This window comes from Stegodyphus dumicola, chromosome X1, assembly GCF_044657685.1.
Source record: "Stegodyphus dumicola isolate Sdum_Otavi_A_Nest chromosome X1, ASM4465768v1".
In the NCBI taxonomy this organism is placed as follows: domain Eukaryota; kingdom Metazoa; phylum Arthropoda; class Arachnida; order Araneae; family Eresidae; genus Stegodyphus; species Stegodyphus dumicola.
Genome location: NC_140780.1, coordinates 165,789,936 through 165,812,111, shown reverse-complemented (window position 1 = coordinate 165,812,111; position 22,176 = coordinate 165,789,936). Strand labels below are relative to the sequence as shown.

General features: G+C 32.2%; 2 protein-coding genes across 5 annotated transcripts in view; one reads left to right on the top strand and one right to left on the bottom strand.

The window, feature by feature from the left end:
• LOC118195126 (protein FAM98A-like) overlaps positions 1-14,306 on the bottom strand; it is an 87,263-nt gene extending 72,957 nt beyond the window's left edge. The window contains exons 1-2 of one of the 4 annotated variants that reach the window (XM_085807792.1): positions 13,927-14,306; positions 3,692-3,856 (exon numbers count right to left, since the gene is read on the bottom strand). Coding sequence is in view for 2 of the 4 variants with exons in the window: in XM_085807789.1 (XP_085663915.1) it covers positions 13,927-13,961 (35 nt within the window). In the remaining 2 variants the exon portion in view is untranslated. The remainder of the gene's footprint in view (positions 1-3,691; positions 3,857-13,926) is intronic. The other 3 variants (XM_085807791.1, XM_085807789.1, XM_085807790.1) reach the window with 3 other exon arrangements.
• A 111-nt stretch (positions 14,307-14,417) lies between these two features.
• Positions 14,418-22,176, top strand: part of LOC118201714 (COMM domain-containing protein 4) — a 67,584-nt gene continuing 59,825 nt past the window's right edge. The window contains exons 1-3 of the mRNA XM_085807793.1: positions 14,418-14,570; positions 16,113-16,184; positions 19,530-19,595. Coding sequence (XP_085663919.1) covers positions 14,568-14,570; positions 16,113-16,184; positions 19,530-19,595 — 141 coding nt within the window. The 5' untranslated portion in view covers positions 14,418-14,567. The remainder of the gene's footprint in view (positions 14,571-16,112; positions 16,185-19,529; positions 19,596-22,176) is intronic.

Here is a 22,176-nt window from a genome sequence, read left to right as displayed (position 1 = left end):
AGATGGTACTGGGAAGATAATGGAAACAGATCACACTAAATTTGGAAAGCAGAAATATAATAAGGGACATGCAGTTAAAGGATAAAGGGTTTTTGGAGAGGTTAAGAGGAAATCTGGCAAACTGTTTTTGGTAGCTGTTGACGATAGAAGTCAGAGCACATTATTGGGTGTGGATTCAGTCGGGAACCACAATTTATTCTGATAGTTGGAAAAGCTATGACTGTTTAAGTAGGGAGGGTTTTGAGCACTTAAAGGTAAATCATAGTTTGAATTTTGTTGATTCAGAAATGGGATGCCATACAAACACAACAGAAAGCATGTAAAGGCATGAAAAAGCTCCTTCCCAACAAGCAGCAAACAGATCTTGAATTTAATTTGGCTTTTTATATTTTCACCAAATCGTGCAAGCAGCAAATACTGATAGATTCAACAAGTTTCTAGACATTATAAGGGATGTAAAAAGAGCAGAGTTTAAAATTTCTTTGAAAAGTTACCAAATTTTAACCATTTCTTAATTTCCAGCATTTCTTTTCTTTATATTTAATTTAAACATGTATTCTGAATTTCTATTTTTCAGGTTAAAACATGTATTTTAAACTCGTATTTTCTCAATATCACTGCTTAAAATATGCACATAAAATATTTATTTTCAGTTTTACTCTTTTAAACATATATTCTAAATTCGTATTTAAAATCTCTCTGCTTAAAACGTGCATTCTAACTTGTATTTTCAATTTTAATTGCTCTTCCATGGCTTGGTGACATTTTTTGGTCGCCTAGCAAAAAAATTGCCAATGGGATTCCATATGCAAGCTGTTCATAAAGTGTTATGGCATTTTTTTTTTTTTTTGAAGGAATGATTTGTTTTAGTTGGAATAACCAAATTTTCATCAAATGAAATAAATTTCTATATTAGATTTTTCATGTGAATAAATTTCTGAAACAGAAATGTTATCATAATCAGATAATTCTTATAAAACATGTACCAATTTTTATTCTGATGTATATTTTTTCTATCATTTTAAGCAACATGATTAATAGAGAAAAATTTGCAGATTAGAAAAAGTCATCAGAAGACTTGAACAACTACAAACAAAATAAACAGTTCTGTGTGACACACAAAAAAGTAAAGAAATTACTAAACATTCAGACAAACAAGAAACATGGAACCAATTTAGAACATCGTAATTTTGGGAGGGGAGCACCTCACTTCCAGTCCAACCAGGTGTGAAATAACACATGGCATGAAAATAAAAAGAAAACCTATGCAAGTGGCATAGCTGCTACACCAAACCATGTTAGCCTTCTATTAAACAAGAAAGAAGAACAGTCAAAATGAACAAAACAAACGACAAACCATTGCAGTACTTGTTTTTCTTTTTCAGGTATGCGCATATTACACCTCATTATCTGGAAGAATCCCATCTCCCGTAGCTGGCGATTGATGTTCGTGAAGGCAGTATGATGTGGACAATTGCCTCCTTGAATATTACTTGCTGCTTTTATTTCCCCCATAGTAAATTTGCATATGAGAAGGTTTCCTCTTCTCGAACAATGCTTTTATTTTCCCCTTATGCATTGTAAATTTCCTATGGGTATAAAGACAATAAAAGCAGTTAGCAAGTATTAGTGAAAACTGCAGAATTTGCAGATAGTCATTCGAAATGGTTTCTTATAGACCGCAGTTCTCTCCTCACATTTATTTGGCTAGTCTTTTGTCAGGCTTACTGTCCTTTCAACATCTATTCTTGGAATTTTTATCCACTGAATGTGGTTCGCGATCCCATGTTCTAAGGCAATTTATCCTCCTTTTCATGACTACTATCATTCCTCTAAATCTGTCTGTCGAATTCAGAAACACTCTGTGTGTGTATATAATATATATAAATGAATAATTTAAAGCAGGCCAAAGAAAACTATTTTGTGACCTTGGTATATGTTTGAGAAAAGTAAAAGAAAGTATTAAAATATTTAAAACGAAAATTTTAAAATACAAACATTTTAATTTCATTTGCAGTCAATTCTTCGTGAATTTTAGTTTTTGGTTAGTTTATATTTTAGGATACCCTTTGGATTATTGTGAAGTTGTTTCATTTATTATTGCTTCATTTACGGCAGGGTTTCTCAAACTTTTTTTCAATCGCGACCCCTTTTTATCACTAAGATTTTTCGCGACCCCCAGGACCCCAGTAATATTAATATTTTGTACATATTAATTTACAAAAATTTTGTGCGACCCCATAAGTATTGTGCAAATCCGACACACGTGTGAGTGAAACTGTCAATATTTTCACTTGTAATGTAAATACACTATTGCAGTTTAACGTCATTTTAATTTTGAATTTTAAGACATAGAACAATGTGAAAATTTTAAATAAGTAATAGACGAAATGACAGCGTCACGTGCAAAGCAAGGAAAATGAACGTTTATATTACGAAAAGAATGTGAGAAATGTTTTCGTTTTTTTCCTTATCAGTACTGTCTTATCTATCTATTTTCAAATACATTGTGTAAAAATATTTGGTAATTGTAAAATTATTATAATAAGTTAAAGAAATATCAAAACTGCTAAAATTTTTGGCGACTCCCTCCGGCACGACAGAGGGTATTTTTTACTCTTATTTTTATGAATTTATGTGGTAATAGCAGTATGCGTATTCTAGTTGAAATAATTTTAGAACATTTTTGGATACTGTTAAAGAATTTTGTGTGCCACAGATTAAAGACACAGAAATGTCTAAATACGGTAAATCGATATTTCCTTTCTGTAGTGCTTACATGCAATAGAGTGCATTTCCTTTTTTATGTTATTTCCTGTGCGATTTAAAATGCAGTTTATTGAGCTTCGTTTGGCTAAAAATTTTTCTTCAATTTTGGTGATGAGTAACTTTGTTTTATTATTATATGTCGTTATCATTCTCCTAATTTTTTAAGTGAAAATAGATCTATGTATACATGGACAAAGTGAATGGAGTGTGCAATGCCAAGATTGTGCAATTCTCTGATTTTTTTTTTTTAAGTGAAAATAGATTGATGTGTACATGGACACTGAGTTTGTGCAATTCTTTGACTTGTTATTTTGGTTTGGTATAGCGGCCATCATGAAATTGTATACTGCTCGCCAATTGCCAATTTTCGCTAAGGGGCACCCTTAAACATATTTTTACCCTACTTTTAAATACTATCCAAATGTCATAATTTTTACCATAACATCATACAACAGGTATATACTTTCATAACTTTACGAATACATAGGTGTTCAGTTTCAATCATTCCAATATTCTTATTGAGCTATAAAATTTTATTACACTGTGAGTGAAAGGAAAATTCTTTTGTTCAAATCAGATTCGTTCTAGAATCTAATATAATTCAGAAATCTACTTAAACGTTTAGCTTCTAAAAGAATTTCATATTAAGCAACTTCATTAAGGAAACAACAACAAAAAAGAGGGGGGAGGACTTATACAATTCTCTATCTAACCTTAGAATATAATAAAATTCTTTTTGTCCAAAAAAACTATCCTTCACATTTTAGTTTAATGTGTATATATATATATTACAATAACTAATGAAAATATATTTAAAAAATTAAAAACTACACTCACAAAATCTCTAAAAAGGCAAAGTAACTTCTGAAAGTTATACAAAGTATTTAAATTTACTAAAAATTACACTGTGAAGGTTTGGTACCAAAAGTTCAAAAACAAGGACTATGACATTCTAGAAGCAGAGCGCTCTGCTGGCTTGCTGGTGTTGATGAGGCCTGCCTGAGAGAACTTGTGGAAGATCAGCATGCAATCACTCGAGAGCTTGCTAAGATGTTAGTTCTACGTCCATTAGCCGTGGTAGAAAAGTCTTTTGAAATACATAAAAATATAATATTATTATTTACATGTTTCATCCTAAGGCACTATACGGAAGGGAGGGATGCCTTCATGGAGGACTTTTTAAGGAAAACTGGCTCGTATTAACGCGTTACACATAGAGAAAATCATGAAAATGCCCATGCAGCCAGTCCATCCACGGGATTCGAACCTCGGAAACTACCAGCGTTCAGGGACTTTACTGCTTGACTGCTGGTGGGCAATAATAATATTAATGGATCTTAATTCATTTATGCCATCTCTTCAGAAATAGCATACACTGTGTATTTCCCCCCTCCTGGTTTTCAAGTAGTCAAATTAGTAGGAAAAGAGGAGAAAATATGTGAGTACACATGATATACATTCTATGTTAACAAGAGTCTTCCAATATTGTAATTTAAATGGAACAGCTTTAGTATTAGTCCTTTTGCTGATTTTTGATTTGGCGACAAACTTCTAGACTAAATAACAATCCTGAAAAATAAGCTCTTAATCAGAATACTGAAAAAAAAAAAAAAAAAAAAGAAAAATCTTTCTCTAATTTTCAACACTTAGCACTGCTATGATAAATTCTGGAAACACTGCCATAAATGAATTTACGGCAGTGTTTATGTTACGAGTAATGAAATTTACAAAGGGTTAATATTTTAAGTAGCTAGTATTTATATTATATTAGTATTTAGTTAATATTTTAAATTTACAAAAGGTTAATTTTTATGTTATGAGTAATGAAATTTACATATGGTTAATAGATGCATTTAAAGCTAGTATATGTTTAGTTTCTATTCTTAAAAGTAAATAAAAAATGTTTCAAACTGAAGGAAATCGAATTAAATTATCAGAAAGAGTAAATTTTGTACCAGTGTTAGAAATACTTTCTATGAATAATATGCAAATGGTAATAATCTTAAGAAGTTTGTATTTTTTAATCACTCAATTTATTACAAGTAAATTCTGATTATAATTTAAAAGCTAAAATTAAATTATCATAATGAGGAAATTTTGTACCAATAGTAGTAGTACACAACAATTTTGTACCAATAGTAATACTACACAACAACTTTGTACCAATAGTAATAATACACAACAATTGTCATTACTGATGATTTCTGTGAAAGATTCAAAAAGTCATTGGAATGGAGTGATAAGCCACTGAACACTGGTAGTTCAGGCCAGCCATGTTTTTTTTTTTTTTTTTTTTTTTGTGATTTTCCTTGCATGTAACATGAATCTGAGCCAGTTTCTCTTAAAAAGTCCTTTATGAAGGCATCCTTTCTCTGCTAGCCTGCATATATATTTAGTTTCTTTCTATTCATAAATACAGATCCCTATATTTCTATAAAGAAGATATATAAATAAGAAGCCAAACATTATACAATAATGTTCGATTATATTCCAGATGTGTCGCATACAGAAAAAACGAGCCAGGTGATTCAATACGTAAAAAATATGGGGTGATGTGTGTGAAATAAAGGAGAGCTTTATTGATTTCATAGAAATTGGTGGAAAGACAGTAGAATGTATTTCTCAATGGATTGTGGAAAAACTGACACTTGATGGTTTGGATATTGACAATGTCGTGGTCAATCAGAGGATAATGGATCTGATATGGCCGGTACTTACCAGCCATATTAGATCCTGTATTAATAGTGGAGTACAAGTCAGGATTACAGAAATGAATAAGCTGGTCGAATATGTGCGATGTTTGGCTCACTCTTTGAATCTTGTCTGTGTGTATTCTGCCTTGTATTGCCCCGAAGCAGTTAACTTCTTTGGAATTATCCAGAAGATATTTAGCTTTATTGTCGGATTCACTATTCAATGGGATATTACGAAAAGATGTACAAAAACCAACTCAAAAGGAAGCAGCCAGACGAGATAGTCGGCAAAATATGTGGCTGTGAAAGCCCTTCTAACGAATTTAGAATTTACCACAAATGGTAAAATCCTTGAAAGAAATTATCTTTCAAAGTACTATATTACTATTTCAAAATTAATTATCTATAAAAGTATGAAGCAGGACATCTGCTACATGTTGTAAAAAATTTTGAATTTATTATCAGCCTGACAATTTGGGCTAATATTATTTGAGAAATCAATCAAATAAATGCTGAAATTCAAATGGAAGATATTCTTGCACGTTCCGTCGCATTAATGGAAGGTCTGACCAAAACTTTGCAAAAAATTAGAGAAATTCCTATGGAATATTGGATAGAAGAATTTAAAGCAGCAGCCGAAAAAACTTAAGGTTGAAGCTTTCCTGACAAATAAATGAATTCTAAAACACAGAAAGGAATTTGATGAGTTGTCCGAGGACAAATCATGAACATTTTATCGTGTTCAGCTACTTTCTAATGCAATGAAAATTGTGTTTGATCAAATTTTATCAGAAATTAAAATGAGGGTAAACTGGGCTATTATACTAAATTCAAATTTCCATTTCTCAATGGCCGTGAAATACTGAATATGTCAACTGAAGAACTGCAAAAGAATCGAGCAGATCTTGCACGAAAATATGAGCGAGATCTCTAAACGCATTTGAGTTCTGTCAGAAACTTGCCGTTTTTAACCCTTTCTGGCATGCTACCTTTTAAAGTCGGAGTTTTGATTAAAAAACAAGGTGGGCATCCTAATTAGGCCTAGAGGAGTACACAAGCAAAATTTTGTGAAGATACCACTTATCGTTTTAATTTTGTGGGTGTGCCTAAAGTGGCACACTGATTGAATAGAGCTTCAAAAAGAGTGCTGAAATGAGCATTGTTGTCAATGAACTGACCGATGAGATGTGAAGAAACAAAGAATACAGACTCTCAGTTGTCCTAGATTATCAGTGAGCTTGGTCTGGGCACACCTAGGGTTTGCCGTTTGATTTTAGGCAAGATTTCAAGGTAAAAATTTAATACTAATATAGAATAAAGAGATTAGCATACAGCCAAAAAAAAGTAACATAGAAAAAAACTAAACATGGCTAAAATATATGGACTGGTTTGTGTTGAGCTTCCATCTACTATAAATAAAGAAGGTTCAGAGTAACCTATACATCCTTTTTCATTCAATTTTTCTGTGCATACAGAAGGCAATTTTTAGGTGTGTCTAGACCGGACACACTGTGCTGCAAAGGGTTAAAGAACAAGCCCCAGTGTTATTTGTCGACATAAAAAAGGCTAGAGCCTTTTTATCTCTTGCAACAGAGCTACACCTATGATTTTCAGGATGCCTTTGTATTGCCCTGCGGATTTACTCTATACTTCCAACTACATCTGCAAACTGTGCACAAAGTTTTAGCAAATTAAAACTTATTAAAAGCTATCTGAGATCATCGACGAGCCAAGAGCGTTTATAAAGACTTGCAATTCTGGCAATCGAAAATCAAACAGCACATCAAGTTAATTATGATGATGCCATAGATTTATTTGCAAAACAAAAGGCTCACAGAGTAAAATTTTAATCCTATAATATTTTAAGAGCATTAGGTAAGAACTTAAAATCATTATTGAAATAAGAATTATGAAAAGAAGTACAAATACTAACCTTTTCCTTTTAGCAGTAGCCCGTATTGTTGTTATGTATAGCTAATGAAAGTAACGTAATTAATCAGCTCATCTATTGTCCCAACTTATATAATCTATTGTTTGTAACTAAAGATTATTTTTATTATGGGTGCATAATCAAGGATATCGAAATACGTATATAATTTTAAAGATATCATAAGGTATTTTTCATTCTTTAAGCGTAACATTTTTGCTAAAATCTTCTTTAAACATAACATTTTGCACAAGCATAACTATGAATGTTTCTTTTACGCAGAAGTGTCTTGTTTTTTTTTTTATTTATACGGAAGTGTCGTGTGTTGAAATACTATCAATGCGCTGTCAAGGGAGGTTCTAAATGTAAACAAAAAACACACCATTTGGAGACCAAAGCCCTCGGAGCAGAGCTTCACTCGCAGTGCGTGGTTGGCCCCTCCTTTCTTACCTCCATGGTCTGGCTAGATATTGTTGCAAATATTGCAAAATTGCGTATTTCACAGAAAAATGTAATTTTGATTATTCCAGTACGAGAATAGTCTTTTGCGTGAATATGTAAATATTTATTACGTTATCGGGCTTTGTGAGGACGATAGCAGTGTACTTGAGTAGGCTACATGAAGACGTTATTGTGAAATGAATATTTAACATGCTAGGTTAAAGTTACTATTAGTATCAAGAAATTGGTACAAAATTATTCAATCCATTGTATTAGTGATTTGTAATTTGCTTATATTTGTTTAAATGAAATTTTTTATTATATAGTAATGTCTGATTCCCATATTTGTGTTGTGCTTAACTATTTTAATATTTAGTTCTGAATCATTTTCTATTAGCATTTATTAGTATGAGTAGGTATTCTTGGAAATATTGGAAAAAAAATCCCCATTTCAGGGAAAATGTAAATTTGATTATTTCAGTGCACCGGAGAAGTAACTGCAATAAGAGGGTTCTCGCAGGTTTTTAATCATGTAATTTTTGGTATGTATGTTTGGCCATCAGTGGCTCGGATGTAAAGTCTGAACACTGGTAGTTTGGTCGGGGGTTAGAATCAAGCGAATTAGCTGGCTGCATGAGTGTTTCCGCAATTTTGCTTATGCGTAACTTGCATATGAGTCAGTTACTCTTAGAAAGACCTCAGCGAAGACATCTCCCCTCTTAGGCAGGTAGCTCTCTTATGCTTTGCCATAAGTAAAGAAACTAAACCATTTGTTATGTATATTTCTTTTAGAACAAAAATGGCACATAAAGAATTTCTTACTATAAAATGGATTTTATATTTTATCTTGAAAACTACCTATTTCTATGTTTATTTAAAAAACTAAAATTTGTTACAGAAACTTAAAGGAAGATGGGTAAGGGCGGCAATTATAAGTTTTTGCCCCGCCTAGAAAAAATGCTAAATCTGGCACTGAGAAGCAGAACAGGCTAACTTATTTAAAGTTGATTCTTCAATGTATTATAATTTTTAATAGAGCATAAGAGATTCAACAATTCAATTCTTGGATATAGGAGCAAGGATTCTGTCCCAACATACGGATAAGTATAAGACATTTTCCTTTTAGAGGTCTATAAAAATTGGTGAAGTTGAGACATTATTAGCAAGTTTTAATCTTTTCACTCCTTTGTAATTAGTGTTGCTCTTCAAAGAAAAACTTGAAATAATAATTAAAATCACTTTCCCTCTTCAACATCATACATTAAAGAATAATAATTTTGTTATGAAAAATTATTTCTTCTAACTGCTAAATTTGGAAGCATTAACTATTTGTATGATATTTCTGAATGGTGTAGTTAAATAAAATTAAAATTATTTCAAATGAAACTAACGTTTCGAGTACAATTCCTAACCGCAAGTAATTAAAAATTGAAAAATTTTACCACTTGCCAAAATTTTCAGTTTAGATAAATACATTTAAATACACAATAACACATACTGCATTAAAAATTTATTTTATTTGTTATAATTATATCCGTTATTATATTAGTCAGAATTTTCAAATGAGGGGAAAAGATTTCTTAATTTTTTCCACAACAGAAACGCTTCCGATAGAGTTCACTTCATTAGAAAATGTACGTGTTTGGAGAAAAGAAACTTAATTTTTTTACACTTTTTTCTACAGCATCTAATATTAAATTATTTGTATTAACGCAATACAAGTTAAAGCATTATTTCTGGTAATACAACAAACACACAGCAAAATTTTTAGGAAAAACATATGTAGTTTAGATCTGATCCGTTACTTTTCACTTTCTCATGAACAAATTGGTCAGATCCCTCATAATTTTTTCCAAAGGGCTGATTGGACCTCCTATAGCGATTCCTGCAATTTACCGTATTTGACGGCATATAAGACGCACCCTTATTTAGAAGGCCACACACAAGAAAAAAAAGTTTTAATAGTACACGCGGGAGCGCAGTACCACAATAACTTAAAATGTGGTTTCTTTTAGTTTTCACGTTTCGTAAAAGCCAAATAAACAATCATTGAATGCAATTACCAAACATATTTTTATTAAGGAAAATTAACAAACGGCAAGCTATTTTGAACATTATATGTAAATTTCGATAATGAATAAATGAATGAACGGCAAGCAATCAAACATAATACAAAATAAAGCAGAAACAACAAAAAACACAGATTCAAGGAAAAGTCTAAATAAAGAAGGAAAGGCTCCATAGACATAAATGTGACCGTCGAAACTGTTCGAACTTCGACATCAGCTTCGAGCTTTGGCGCCTTTTTGGCGACAGATATTTCACGCATGCGCAAAATAATTATGGCAGACGTAGAAAAAGTTATGTATGTCTAGACCTTTATCCGGGCTAAAAATAGCATTCAGTATTGAAAGTTAACCTGTGTCCTTCACGTATAAGACGCAAGTAACCTTTTTGAGACCAAATTTAGGAAAAAAAGTGCGTAATACGGTAGTAAAATTCCTCGGTTCTATTTGTTGACACGCCTTTATTCTTAAACAAAGAGAGCAAAGAATATGTGCCTACATTTTGTGTTATTTATAGATGTTTACATTTTTGCTTAAAAAGGAACAGAAGCTGCAAAAAGGAACTGCAAAAAAAAAAAAAAAAAAAAAAAAAAAAGCAGTTTTAAGAATTTTGCAAAAATAGATGTTCTACACTACAGAATTTTAAAATTAATAACTATTATTTTAAAATTTTAGGCCATGAATCTAATTATATGATGTAAATTAACCAGAAAAAAGTGAACGATATTTTCGCATTCCCTTCCGAGGACAACGGTGATACCCTTTAGTATTAACAATGAATTTTTTTTTATGTTATTTTTCTGTTTTGTATTATGATCAAAAAGTAAAATGCATTTGTTTTTGATAAACATGTTAGAACTATAGTGTAGAACAGGGTTTCTTAAACTTTGGGTCGCGACCTGCAGCAGGGATTCATAAAAAATTTGAGCAGTTTTGATATTTCTTTAACTTATTATAATAATTTTACAATTACCAAATATTTTTACACAATGTATCTGAAAATAGATAAAGATAAGACAAGAAAAAAATGAAAATGTTTCGATGCATTCTTTTTTTAATATTAATGTTCATTTTCCTTGCTTTGCACGTGATGTCATTTCGTCTGTTATTTAAAATTTTCACATTGTTCTATGTCTTAAAATTAAAGTTAATGACCTAAAACTGCAATAGTATAGTACAAGTGAAAAAACTGACAGTTTCACTGAAAAGGTTTAACCCTAGTGTAGAACATCGATTTTTGAAAAAATTTGCAAATAAATTTGTATAAATAATATTTTTGCAAATAAAACTACTTCTCTCGGAAAGGAATGTTGTTGATTCATGGTTTCAGATTGATGTCGACGATGTATATGATCTTACAATTACATCAAATTTTTTTATCATTATAATTAGTATTTCATATATGATGCTACTGTTTGTTTAAATCAGCACTGAAAAGCATTCAAAGGTTATCTGTCTATGGGAAGGGATGCCGCCCCATTTGTAGAGGTCTTTCTAAGGGAAATTGGACTGTATTTACCTCATACACAAGAAAAACCATAAAAGCTCGTACAGCTCGTTCCCTGATTTTCTAACCTATGTCGAACTAGCACTGTTCAGCAATCTTATACATTTTGCCCACTAATGGGCTATGTTTCCTTTTTTTTTATTCTATTTAAATTCTCTTGTTTTATACTTCCTTTTAATCGAAAATTATCTGATTATCTGTCCCAAACACAGATGCACATAAAATAAATAAATAAATCTGAAAGCTTTCAGATTTTATACTATGCTGAAAGGGGTGTTTTTTTAACGTTTTTTGCGTTACCTTTATTTATTAAATATCATGTTCTTTGCACTTAAACCATAAAATTCAATTCAACAGCAATATCACAAAATAAATTAAAAACAGCATATCTTTCGAATTTCTGATACACAGTCTCCCGCGCTGGAGATAAATGTTATTTTTCGTGCAATGTTCCCATTGCTCGCCTTGAACTGGATGAGTTTGTTAATCGAAAATTCGTTAAAGTTTTACAAAATATGAAATAGATACTAAAACAAATTCTAAACTCTGAATTTGGGCTTCCAGATGGCCATATTCGAGTGGACTATGTTATTCAAAATTTAATGCCTCTAGGTGCCGTTGTTTTCTCACAATGTGACAAATATGCATACATACATTCAGATTCTTCATTGCTTAATTTCTTTAAATATAATGCAGGGCTCTAACGTTTAGTGGCAACAATTTGAAAAGTGAAACTCCATTTATACAGAACCAACGCAAAACGCCAAAACGAAATTAATAGCTCTTCTGTGCAATTTGCCCCTTTGGGCTAATAATAAACATGCTCTCTACATTATTCCACAAAAAAGTTTAATATTTTAGCTATACTTATTGACATACGTGAATTTTGAAATTAATGTAAAAACAATCACTCAAAATTATTTTACTGTGTTTCCTTCCCTCGTTTGTGCTATCTTTAGATATTATTATATTATAATTAGGTAATAAGTATCAAATCTCAAAATTAAATACCTCATCTTATTTTTTTTCTTTTTTTTAAATACTTATTTTCTTTCAAACATTATGCTTTTAGATGCTTAGTTGGTTTGAAACGAAAGGGCTTTTCCTTCTTTAGTGACATCAAGCTTGATAGCCAGAGGGAAAGTAGAACCGGATACCGAGGCTATTCAAAACTGTAAAAGGACAAAAGCTTTATGACTTGAAAGTGTCACCTAACCTTCGAAGTATTTTCTACCGCTTGTTTGGTGAGGAAGGATGACTTTTCCAGATCTTATTCTTATGGAAAATCGGAGATTTTCCGTTCATTCTTTGTTAATCACATGAATGTTTTTGGAAGGCTGGAAAGCAATATTTTTAAAGTTTAAATCTTAGCTTTTGAAAATTAATTAGAACTTTAAGTATAGGTTGTGATGAAGCGGGAGGGTGCCCGTGCACCCCCTGCCTATGCGCTTGTTTTTAAGAAAAACTTGCAATTTATCCCTCCCGCCATCAAAGCTCAGACACCTACCAAAGTCGTTAAAGTTACATGGACAGAAATGGCGGCATGTGTTTCAGCTAAGTATTCACGGGTAACAGGGCTATCATAATTTTTCATTTATCGTGCCAAAAAATTTCTCGCCAAAAAGGACTAATACTAAAGCTGTGCCATTTAAACTTGTAAGCAAACAATAAAATTTGAAAACTAATAAAATGGTTCTTTAAAAATAACTTGACAAATTATTTTTATTTTTAAACTTGAAAAACCTGACAATTATTTTAATGTTATTATTTCAAGCTTTAAACATGCACAAATGGCTAAAAAATAATTAATTTAGACAGTTTTCCTACCACACACATACGAAAATTATTTTTAAAAGGAATATATAATTTAGAAATAAAGAAATTTCATTTGTATAAGCTTCTATTAGTAAAGTATTTATATTTCCCAAATTCAAAAATACAATATTAAATACAGCATGGGATAGCTTATATAAAATATATCACGCATTATTAACATCAATAGATATATCACTAAAATACAAAGATATGCATCGAAAATCGAACTGCACACGTACATAACACAATATAAATAGGATATTTAACACTTCTCCAAATGAGAGATTTTTCAGTTGAGATAATTCTCATTTTTCACAAACTGAATTACGCTAATCCCGAAATCCGGTATGCAATAACAGACGTTTCTAACAATCAAATGATAATAAATTCCTATTTCCTCAGCAAATTGTCTCGAAGAAAAATAAAATTTCACAAGAAAGGCCAATAATCCCCCGTTACTGCACAAGTGATTATATTTTTCTAAGCTTTTTCCAAGTGTTCAAAAGTTTGTAATGACAGAAATGTATGAAATCAACGAATTTCAAGGAGTAGGAATCAAGTTGTTGAAGGGACGGAGAAAAAAGTAACAAAATACAATATGCGGTACAAAGCAAAAATTATTTAAAGAGTCTGTCATTCGTTTAGCCAAATAAAATTTGACATGGTGAATCTCAGGTGCATGTTGCAAAATACACACAATATGCTTACCCTAAATTTGATAGATAACTGATTATTTGGTCCATTCCAAACCGCACTTTTCAGAGTAATTTTGAACTGAACCAACTGCGTAAACACAGCTGAATCTCAGCCGACTCCACACTCCGGCGAAACAACACGAAGCATGCCATCTATCCTCGCAATTGCCAATGCCTGTGAAAAAATTCAAAGGGGAAAAATATTTAAGCTTCGTAAGAGGAATGAACGCTTATTGTACAATTGTTTCACTTATTCATAATGAAAAGAAATAAATCCATAAAATCAGTCAAACAAAAATCGTATTAGCTTCGTTAAAATTTCATTTTGAAGCTGAAGTAGAGAAACGCATGCTAAATGACCTTAGAAACGATTGAGATTTATATAAAATCTATTTAAATTCAAGTGCAGTGTAAAATGAAGCAAAAGCAAATTGTTTCCCTAATTTTGCTTTGCAATGTGAATTTTTTTTAGTTTCGAGTTTAGATGTTTTTTGCTGAGTAGGAATATTTTCAGGAAATTAGACGACTTAGGGAAAATATAACGTGGTTATAGGGAAGGGTTAGGTTTGTTGATATATACAGCTTTGGTTGAAACGAAAAGTAGTGTTTATCGTTGTAAGGAAATTGGTGAACGCTTATTATTCAAGCTAAATAATGGTAAAGTTATCTCTCTAATTATTATCTTGATAAGTATAATGTGTGTTCTCGAGAGCAGTTAATCATGTGTGTTGAAAATTTGTTTAAACAGTACAGAAATGTTGTTTAGCATTATCACGTCCGTATCTACTGTTAATAAATAATGTAGTTTATTATTTAGGGATATAATTCACTGTCGAGGTATGTTTTTTCAAATCCAGCCTCTATAAAATGTACGATATCTCCATTTTTTGGAGGGGTTGATAAAATAATGAAAAGAAGGGCATAAGTATAAATATATAGAATTTGATGCAGCTTTTAAAAACCACAAAATAATTCATTGTAATTTTATCAGACGCATTTTATCAGGATACGTTTGATGAAAAGCAGACATTTGCATTAATTGTAAAATGAATTTTCACCCATTTCCTAGAAACTGAATATTTCTGATTCAGGGGGGCGGGGATTTCGAATAATAGTAAATGGATGATTTTTACTGAATGGTGTGCTGCAGAAATGACATTTTTAAAAAAGGCCATATTATTCTGCTGAGTTAAAATTTAGTAATTTAACATGAAGAGAAATAAGAAGTTAAAGAAGTTCATATTACACCTCATATCAATTTACTTGAATAAATTTCATGAGTGTGCTATATTAACTTTATTTGATACCTTTCTTGTAAAGTATCACACAGTGCTTTTTGTCAAATCTGAGAGCTCAATTTCTTAGAAAGTAGTTCAGTTTAGTCAGAATTTTATTGATTAATAATATAGGCAGTAGAATAGTGCATCAACTTTTTGAAGAAGATATACTAGTGTGTCTTAAAATGGCATAATGGATTTTTACAAGATCGGTGTCATTCTAAAGTAATATTTTATGCAGTTTTAAAAAAAGATGACCATGTATTATTGATTCACTTATATCAAAAATATGTGTAACTACAAGCATGAAAATTGTATTTGTGTTTTTAGTTTCAGCTTTTCATTTGATGTCCATGGAACATCCCTTTTTAACAAATTTTCTTATCATTATTATAGTGCATGTAATGAAATATTATATCAGATTTTTTTTTATCTGTGCGTCTTTTTAAAGTATTTGTAAAATACTAGATGTGCAACAAACTTTTTTTTCTTAAAATAGTTAATCTTTATTTAATTTATTGCTAGTATAAAATTTGGAAAAAGATATCTATTCAGCTAATTACAATGTTAGCTAATTTGAGATTAATTAGAAATTTGTGTGCTTAAAAATTTAATTGCTAGTTTATTTAAAAAATGAATTTGTAAATAAAGAAAATTCATGGTTGACCTTTTTTTAAGAAAAGTATGTGTTATATTCTGATTTTTATTGTAATTTATTTCATATTATATTGCATCAGTTATTAAGGTTTGTTGATTTGCATGTGGCTCAGATAGGTGGATTTGCTAACATTTGAATTTTAACTGTATTTAAAATTTAAGTTTTGTAGAAAATTTGAAAGCAGCCTCAGTTATTGAAATTTAAGCCTGTGGTTAATATGACTGAATTATGTTTGTAATGATAAATTTTACGTACTTTTTTCAGAAATTTCGATTTTGTGGAGAATTGGACTGTCCTGACTGGGTACTTGCAGAAATAGCTACTTTATCTAGAATTGTAAGCAAGGTTTTTTTATATAGTATTAAAATAATTTGTGAACATTGAGTGTTTAGCGTCACTACTCTCATATGTTCAGGCTGTTATTAAAAGGGTATATTTTAATGTTCTTAGGATTAAACATGAAAAAATATCAGTAGCTATAAAATTTAATTGGCTAAATTACATATAAATTCCTAAAAGTAATTTTCAGTAATTTTTCACACATATTAATTGAAGATAACCAGTCATATTTCTGATTCAAATAAACAATAATTATTGCTATATTTGTTTCATTTCAGAAATAATAACACCTAAGTGGGCTGTAATTGTCTTATATTAAATGACACAAAATCTCAGTCACAATTATAAAATTAATAACTCGTGGCTTTCAATGAGCTGATTAACAGACTTTCTTATTCGCCACCATCAGTGACTCTCACTCATGTCACAAATCATGTGGCTTTATTGCAGAGGTGCAGGTGAAAACATACCACCCAGCATTACAATGTGTTAGTATTCCAACAATCGTAATTAAGATATACAGTCAAAAGTCGTTAATTCGGACACCCATAATTCGGAATGATCTATAATCCGGACCTCAAAACTAAAAACTTTCTGCGCATGCGCCGCGTTGACACATGCGCATAGGAGTTTACGTGTGCGCGTAAGACCTTTTACGACTGCGCATATGAGTGTGCGCAAGTGCAGAATACGTTTTCGCGTGCGCGTTTTATGTATAATGGACGTATAAGCTAAAATTATCTAATTATCTATTTCAGTTAATGTTGATGATTGCATTGTTCCTTAATTTTCGAATTGGATCCGGCTTATTATTTTTTGCAGACTGTAAGAGCAATTTTATAAAAGTAAGCTTAAACTTTCGATTATATCAAATAGAATTTCCGATATATATTTGTTAACGTGTAAAGGATCTAAAGCGAAAGTATGTTTTGAAATCCGAAATCTGTTTATCAATTTCACGCTGCTCGGCGGGGGGAACGCCGCGCGTAATGAATTGGAAGTTGATTTGTCAGCACTATCCTTATCTTGCGCAGATGTTTTTATTTGGATTATAATTCCTTACCAAATGTAGTATTTCATCTCGATATGCTCCGTCTTTGATATGATTTAAAACAAGTTCCTCGTCATTAAAATTCGCTTCCGATAGCGAAGAAAAGTAACAGAGGTTGTTGAAAACGAAAAAATTTCGATTGACAAATTAGTCGGTGTTCTTAACACAGCAATTATAGGACTTGAACAGCGGAACTTTGTAACTGAACAAGAAATTATGTCTGTTTAATAGAATTAAAGAGAAAGTATTATCACATGAAACGAAGCAAAACTTAAACAACTTACATTGAAAGAAATGTTTAATAAAGTAAACAAATAAATATTAAGCTTTTTCTTTTTGCAAATTTTGATACCCTTTAGATCATAATTGTTCTTTATTTCATAAATTACGGTTTCATATTTTTAATTTTAGAATTTCTGCATGCCATCTTACGAGATTTAAACTGATGATCTATAATCCGGAAAAATCGATAATCCGGAATCGCCGAAGTCCCGACGAGTCCGGATTAACGACTTTTGACTGTATACGAACAAGTTAGCATAAAGTCGTCAAAATCATATTCAAACATTTAACATAAAGCCAATAATGGTACAACATGAAATTCAATTACACAACAGTACTTAATGTTGAGCATATTCTGTACTAAAATACAATAAAGCAATACTCATTTTTGTAGTGGTAAGACAAAGTTTTATAATTGGTTGTTTGCCTATACCCATCTGAGTTTTTACAGTACACTCACAAGAAGTTTTCCATCTTGAACATAAAATACTTTCGATCAGTTGACCAGTTACAAGAAGACAAATTATCCTCAACTAAGGCCATGTCTCCATCATTTATATTGTTCTTTGAGCTTTGCCATTTAGATCAATTTTGTGACTTAAACAATTGGAGTTCCATTTTTCCCTGAAAATTTCAATCAGATGCAAATTGATATGCATACAGGTTTCGAATGGAGAAAGCAAAATTTTAAAGTTTGCGGCCAGTAAATGAATATGTGATGCTGCAGTGTATTTTAACTGTGCAATTGGCAGGGCATTAAAGAGGAGAAATCTCGATTCTAGGTCATAAATTCTTTGCGAATTTCATTCTGTGTACTCGGATAGACAGTAGCAATGCCGTGCATAAACAATATGTGCAGATGTCAGCATTCGAAAACGGACGTGTAGTTGGGCTCAAAGAAGCAAGTTGTTTTAATTGGCAAGTCACTTGATCTTTGGATTTGAGTAATGCCACTATTAGACAATGTTGGCAGGAATGGGTAAACCATGACCAAACATATTGTCAAGAAGGAAACATTTGAGCTAGAGAGACAACATGAAGACCCATCAATCATCGGGGCAGCATTCAGACCCCCAGATTCATTATTGTCATCTATTCAATGTGCAATTGGTGCTTTAGTGACTGAAAGGACTATGAATAGGTGGTTTAGAGAAAGGAAGCTGAGTTCACAGTCCCTCTTGTGCCGACTACTATTGTCCTTTGTATACCGAAAATCCCATTTACAGTGGTGTGCATTTGACCTGAAATGTCACTAACTGGGGTAGAGTTGTCTTCAATGATGAACTGTCGATGACCAGCAAAGATTTGTCTGGAGACTTCCGGACAGCAGTGGGACACCAACCTTACTTTTGCCCACCTTGCGGCCCAACAACCAAGAGTGATGGTCTTGAGTATCATTTCATTTAATAGCAAGACCCCTTTGTTTGCCACTCGCGGTACCCTTACAGAACAGTGGTAATGCCCTTTGTATCACACCATTCGGGGCTTACATTTTAGCAAGATAATGCCCGCCTACACACGGCAATGGTTTTTTCTGCTTGTCTTCATGCTTGTGTAACACTACCTTGGCCAGCAACGTTACCAGACCTCTCTCTCATTGAGAATGTTTGGAGCATTCTGGGTGGGGTCCTCCAACCAGCTCAGGATTTGAGCGATGTAAGGCACCAATTTTACAGAATTTACTGTGATATTCCACAGGTGGACATCTACCAACTCCATCAATCAATTATGAGCCAAATAACTGCTTACGTAAAGGCCAAAGGTAGACCAACATGATATTGACTTGCTCACTTTGTAAAGCTCTTTCTCTTGAATAAATCATTCAGTTTTTCTGAAATTGTAAAAATTTGTTTTCCTGTACATGTACATTACATTTACCAATTTTCATCTTATTTGGATAACTCTTTCTAGGTGAATCTTTTTTTTTTTTTTTTTTCATCTTGGAGTGTATTTTATCATGTAAAATTCATATTTTCCATCCATATGTAATAGTTATTTTGATTTTTTAGTCATCTATAAAGATGAAATTGCTGTGTACTCAAGTCGTCAATGGTATTTTAGGAACGCCTATTGATGTAAGTGTTCTCTGTTTTCTTTTAAACAGTATAAATTCAATAGTGCCTCTTTTTGTAAAATGAATATTGCTGTTCAGAGGGTTGCCATGCTACTGGGAAAACTGAAAAAAGTCATTGAATTCAAAAATTGATAAAAAATTCAGGGAAAAGTTAGGGAATTTAAATACAGTCAAAATCTGGAAAAAATGGGGAATTTCATATGGCGACCCCCCCACCAAAAAAAAGTGAGTTTTGCTCTGACGTTGAAAGCTATCACTTTCTTGGCGAATTATGTATCGTGTGAGCTTCATTCGGGCAGCTGCATTAGATTATCTTTTAGAAAGGCAAAAGAAGTTTCCAGCAACTTTGGTTTCCCGTAACCTCGAGAATCGAGAGACTCGCATGCCCATGTGCAGCGCATGTTGAACTAAACAAAATACTTATTCTCATATAAAACAAAATCGGTTTAATCTTAGTATAGGGTACTATGAAAGTTAGAATCAAAGAATATGTATTGTTAGAAAGGAAAACTTCTGTGCAACAAGAGTGGCTCCGTTCCAACGTAGAGGGAAACAGCTGCGCATACGCGAAATATCTGTTGTCAAAGCTCGAAGATCACGTTATCAAGAGTTGCGTGCTGAACTAAAGAAAATACATATTCTTGTATAAAACAAAATCGGTTTGTTGTTGTTGCTTATGCTGACTTGTCTGACATAGTCAGAGCAAGCCCACGAAATTCCCCATGGCAAGGAGCAGAAGATTATGGCTGTTCTTGGTTGGAGATGAATGGAAGACCCCCGGCCTTGAGCACCTAACAGGTGACAGTGCAATTTGGTTCAGTTTCGTCCCTTCCTAATTTTGAAGGGCACCTCAGGGGATGGGTCCGAGGGTCTCCCACCCCTTTCCCCCTCCACCAAACCACACAAGAGGACTTTCGGCTTGCTGCATATTTAGAGTGCTGCCATGCTGCACTGACACTTTAGATTTACAAACATTTAAGCCTTCTCCGGGATTTGAACCTGAGCCCTTCGGCACGGCAGTCAGCAAAGCTAATCACTACACCGATTGGGCTGCCAAAATCAGTTTAATCCTAATATACAGTACCATGGAAGTTAGAATAGCCTCCATGCATTCTGTTCTAACCTCCATGTACTGTACACACTGGATTTGGCAACATTATGATGAGCAGTAAATGCGTAATTTTGGTGTTGGTGACAATTTTTAAAATCGTGCCAAGGCCGTAGCATATACTAGGATTTTACGGCAAAATGATTTAAACCTTTTTATTTTTTATAAATGCCTTATTTGTCATTTTGCAGTAAAATAAAAAAAAAAAAAATAGTAGTCAGTCATCTAGGCTAACCATTTAATATAACTATATTAGCCAAAATATCATTGATTATTCTAATTCAATTTTTAATTAATTATCTTTATTTTAATGTTGCTTCTTCCCTCTAAATTTATTTATTATTGGTAAATATTTCTTTCAAATTTCAGGAAATTTTCTCTGCCATAATCCTGAAACTAATTCTAGCAGTATGATGACATACCACCATGAAATTTAATACACATATTTTTTGCTCATATATGCTGTGAAATAAATATAAAATACCTGAATTTATTTAAAATATCATTAAAAAGATTTCTTTCTTTTGTTTAGCTGCAAAATGTCTGCAAAAAAAGACATTTTTTAATCCAGATTGGGCAAATTCTAATCTGTCTTCAGTGTAGAAAACAGCTCCTATTATAGTTATAATAGTAATGCTTTGGGGATTATATATATATATGTATCATATGTAATTGCTAAATTTTTTTGTTTTCAAGTGGTACCATAATTAATTTACCTCTTAGCACAGCCAACGTGCATTATGTGGGTAGACTGGAATTTTCTTAAAACACACCTGAAAAAGTCAGGGAATTTCATTCTCCTGTTTGAGTGGCAACCCTGTGTTCAGGTGCAAGGTTTTATGTTTATTAAGCATTATCTTATAGGTTTGCTATTTGGTCTTTACTGTCACTTTTACTTCCACCAATATGCAAATTAGTTAATGTACTTAAGCAGAGACTTTTAGTTCAAGAGTGTGGCTAGCTTTGGCTGACCATCTAGCTACTATTTTGTTCTAGTATCTGAGTTACTTGAATTGGCTTTAGCCTTGCTAGCTTATAATTTCTTGTCTATATTGAGGGCCTGAGCTAAAACTAGTAAGCATGCTTTGTCCTTAATTCTCACATTTTAATACTTTTTTTAAAGAACCATTAACCAGCTGATTTTTTGTTTGACTTTTAAATCAACCAGTAATCAGTTTTGTTCAGTTACTCAGCTTTTCTATCTTCCCTCATTTCCATTTCCTGCCAGAGTGATGTTTCATTTTCACGTGATATGCAAAGTAGAGTAGAAAGATATTATTTAAGCTAGTGTCTGAGTTACTTCAGACAGAACATGTTATGCTGGTCGACCATGTTGTTTTGCTAAATTGAGCTTGCTATTTTATCGATGTGCATATTAATTGCTGGTTTGTGTACATTGGTGGTAGTGGTAAGAGGCAATTCACATTAATTATTTTTCTGAAGCTTCAACTGATTAATTAATTTAGTTTTAATT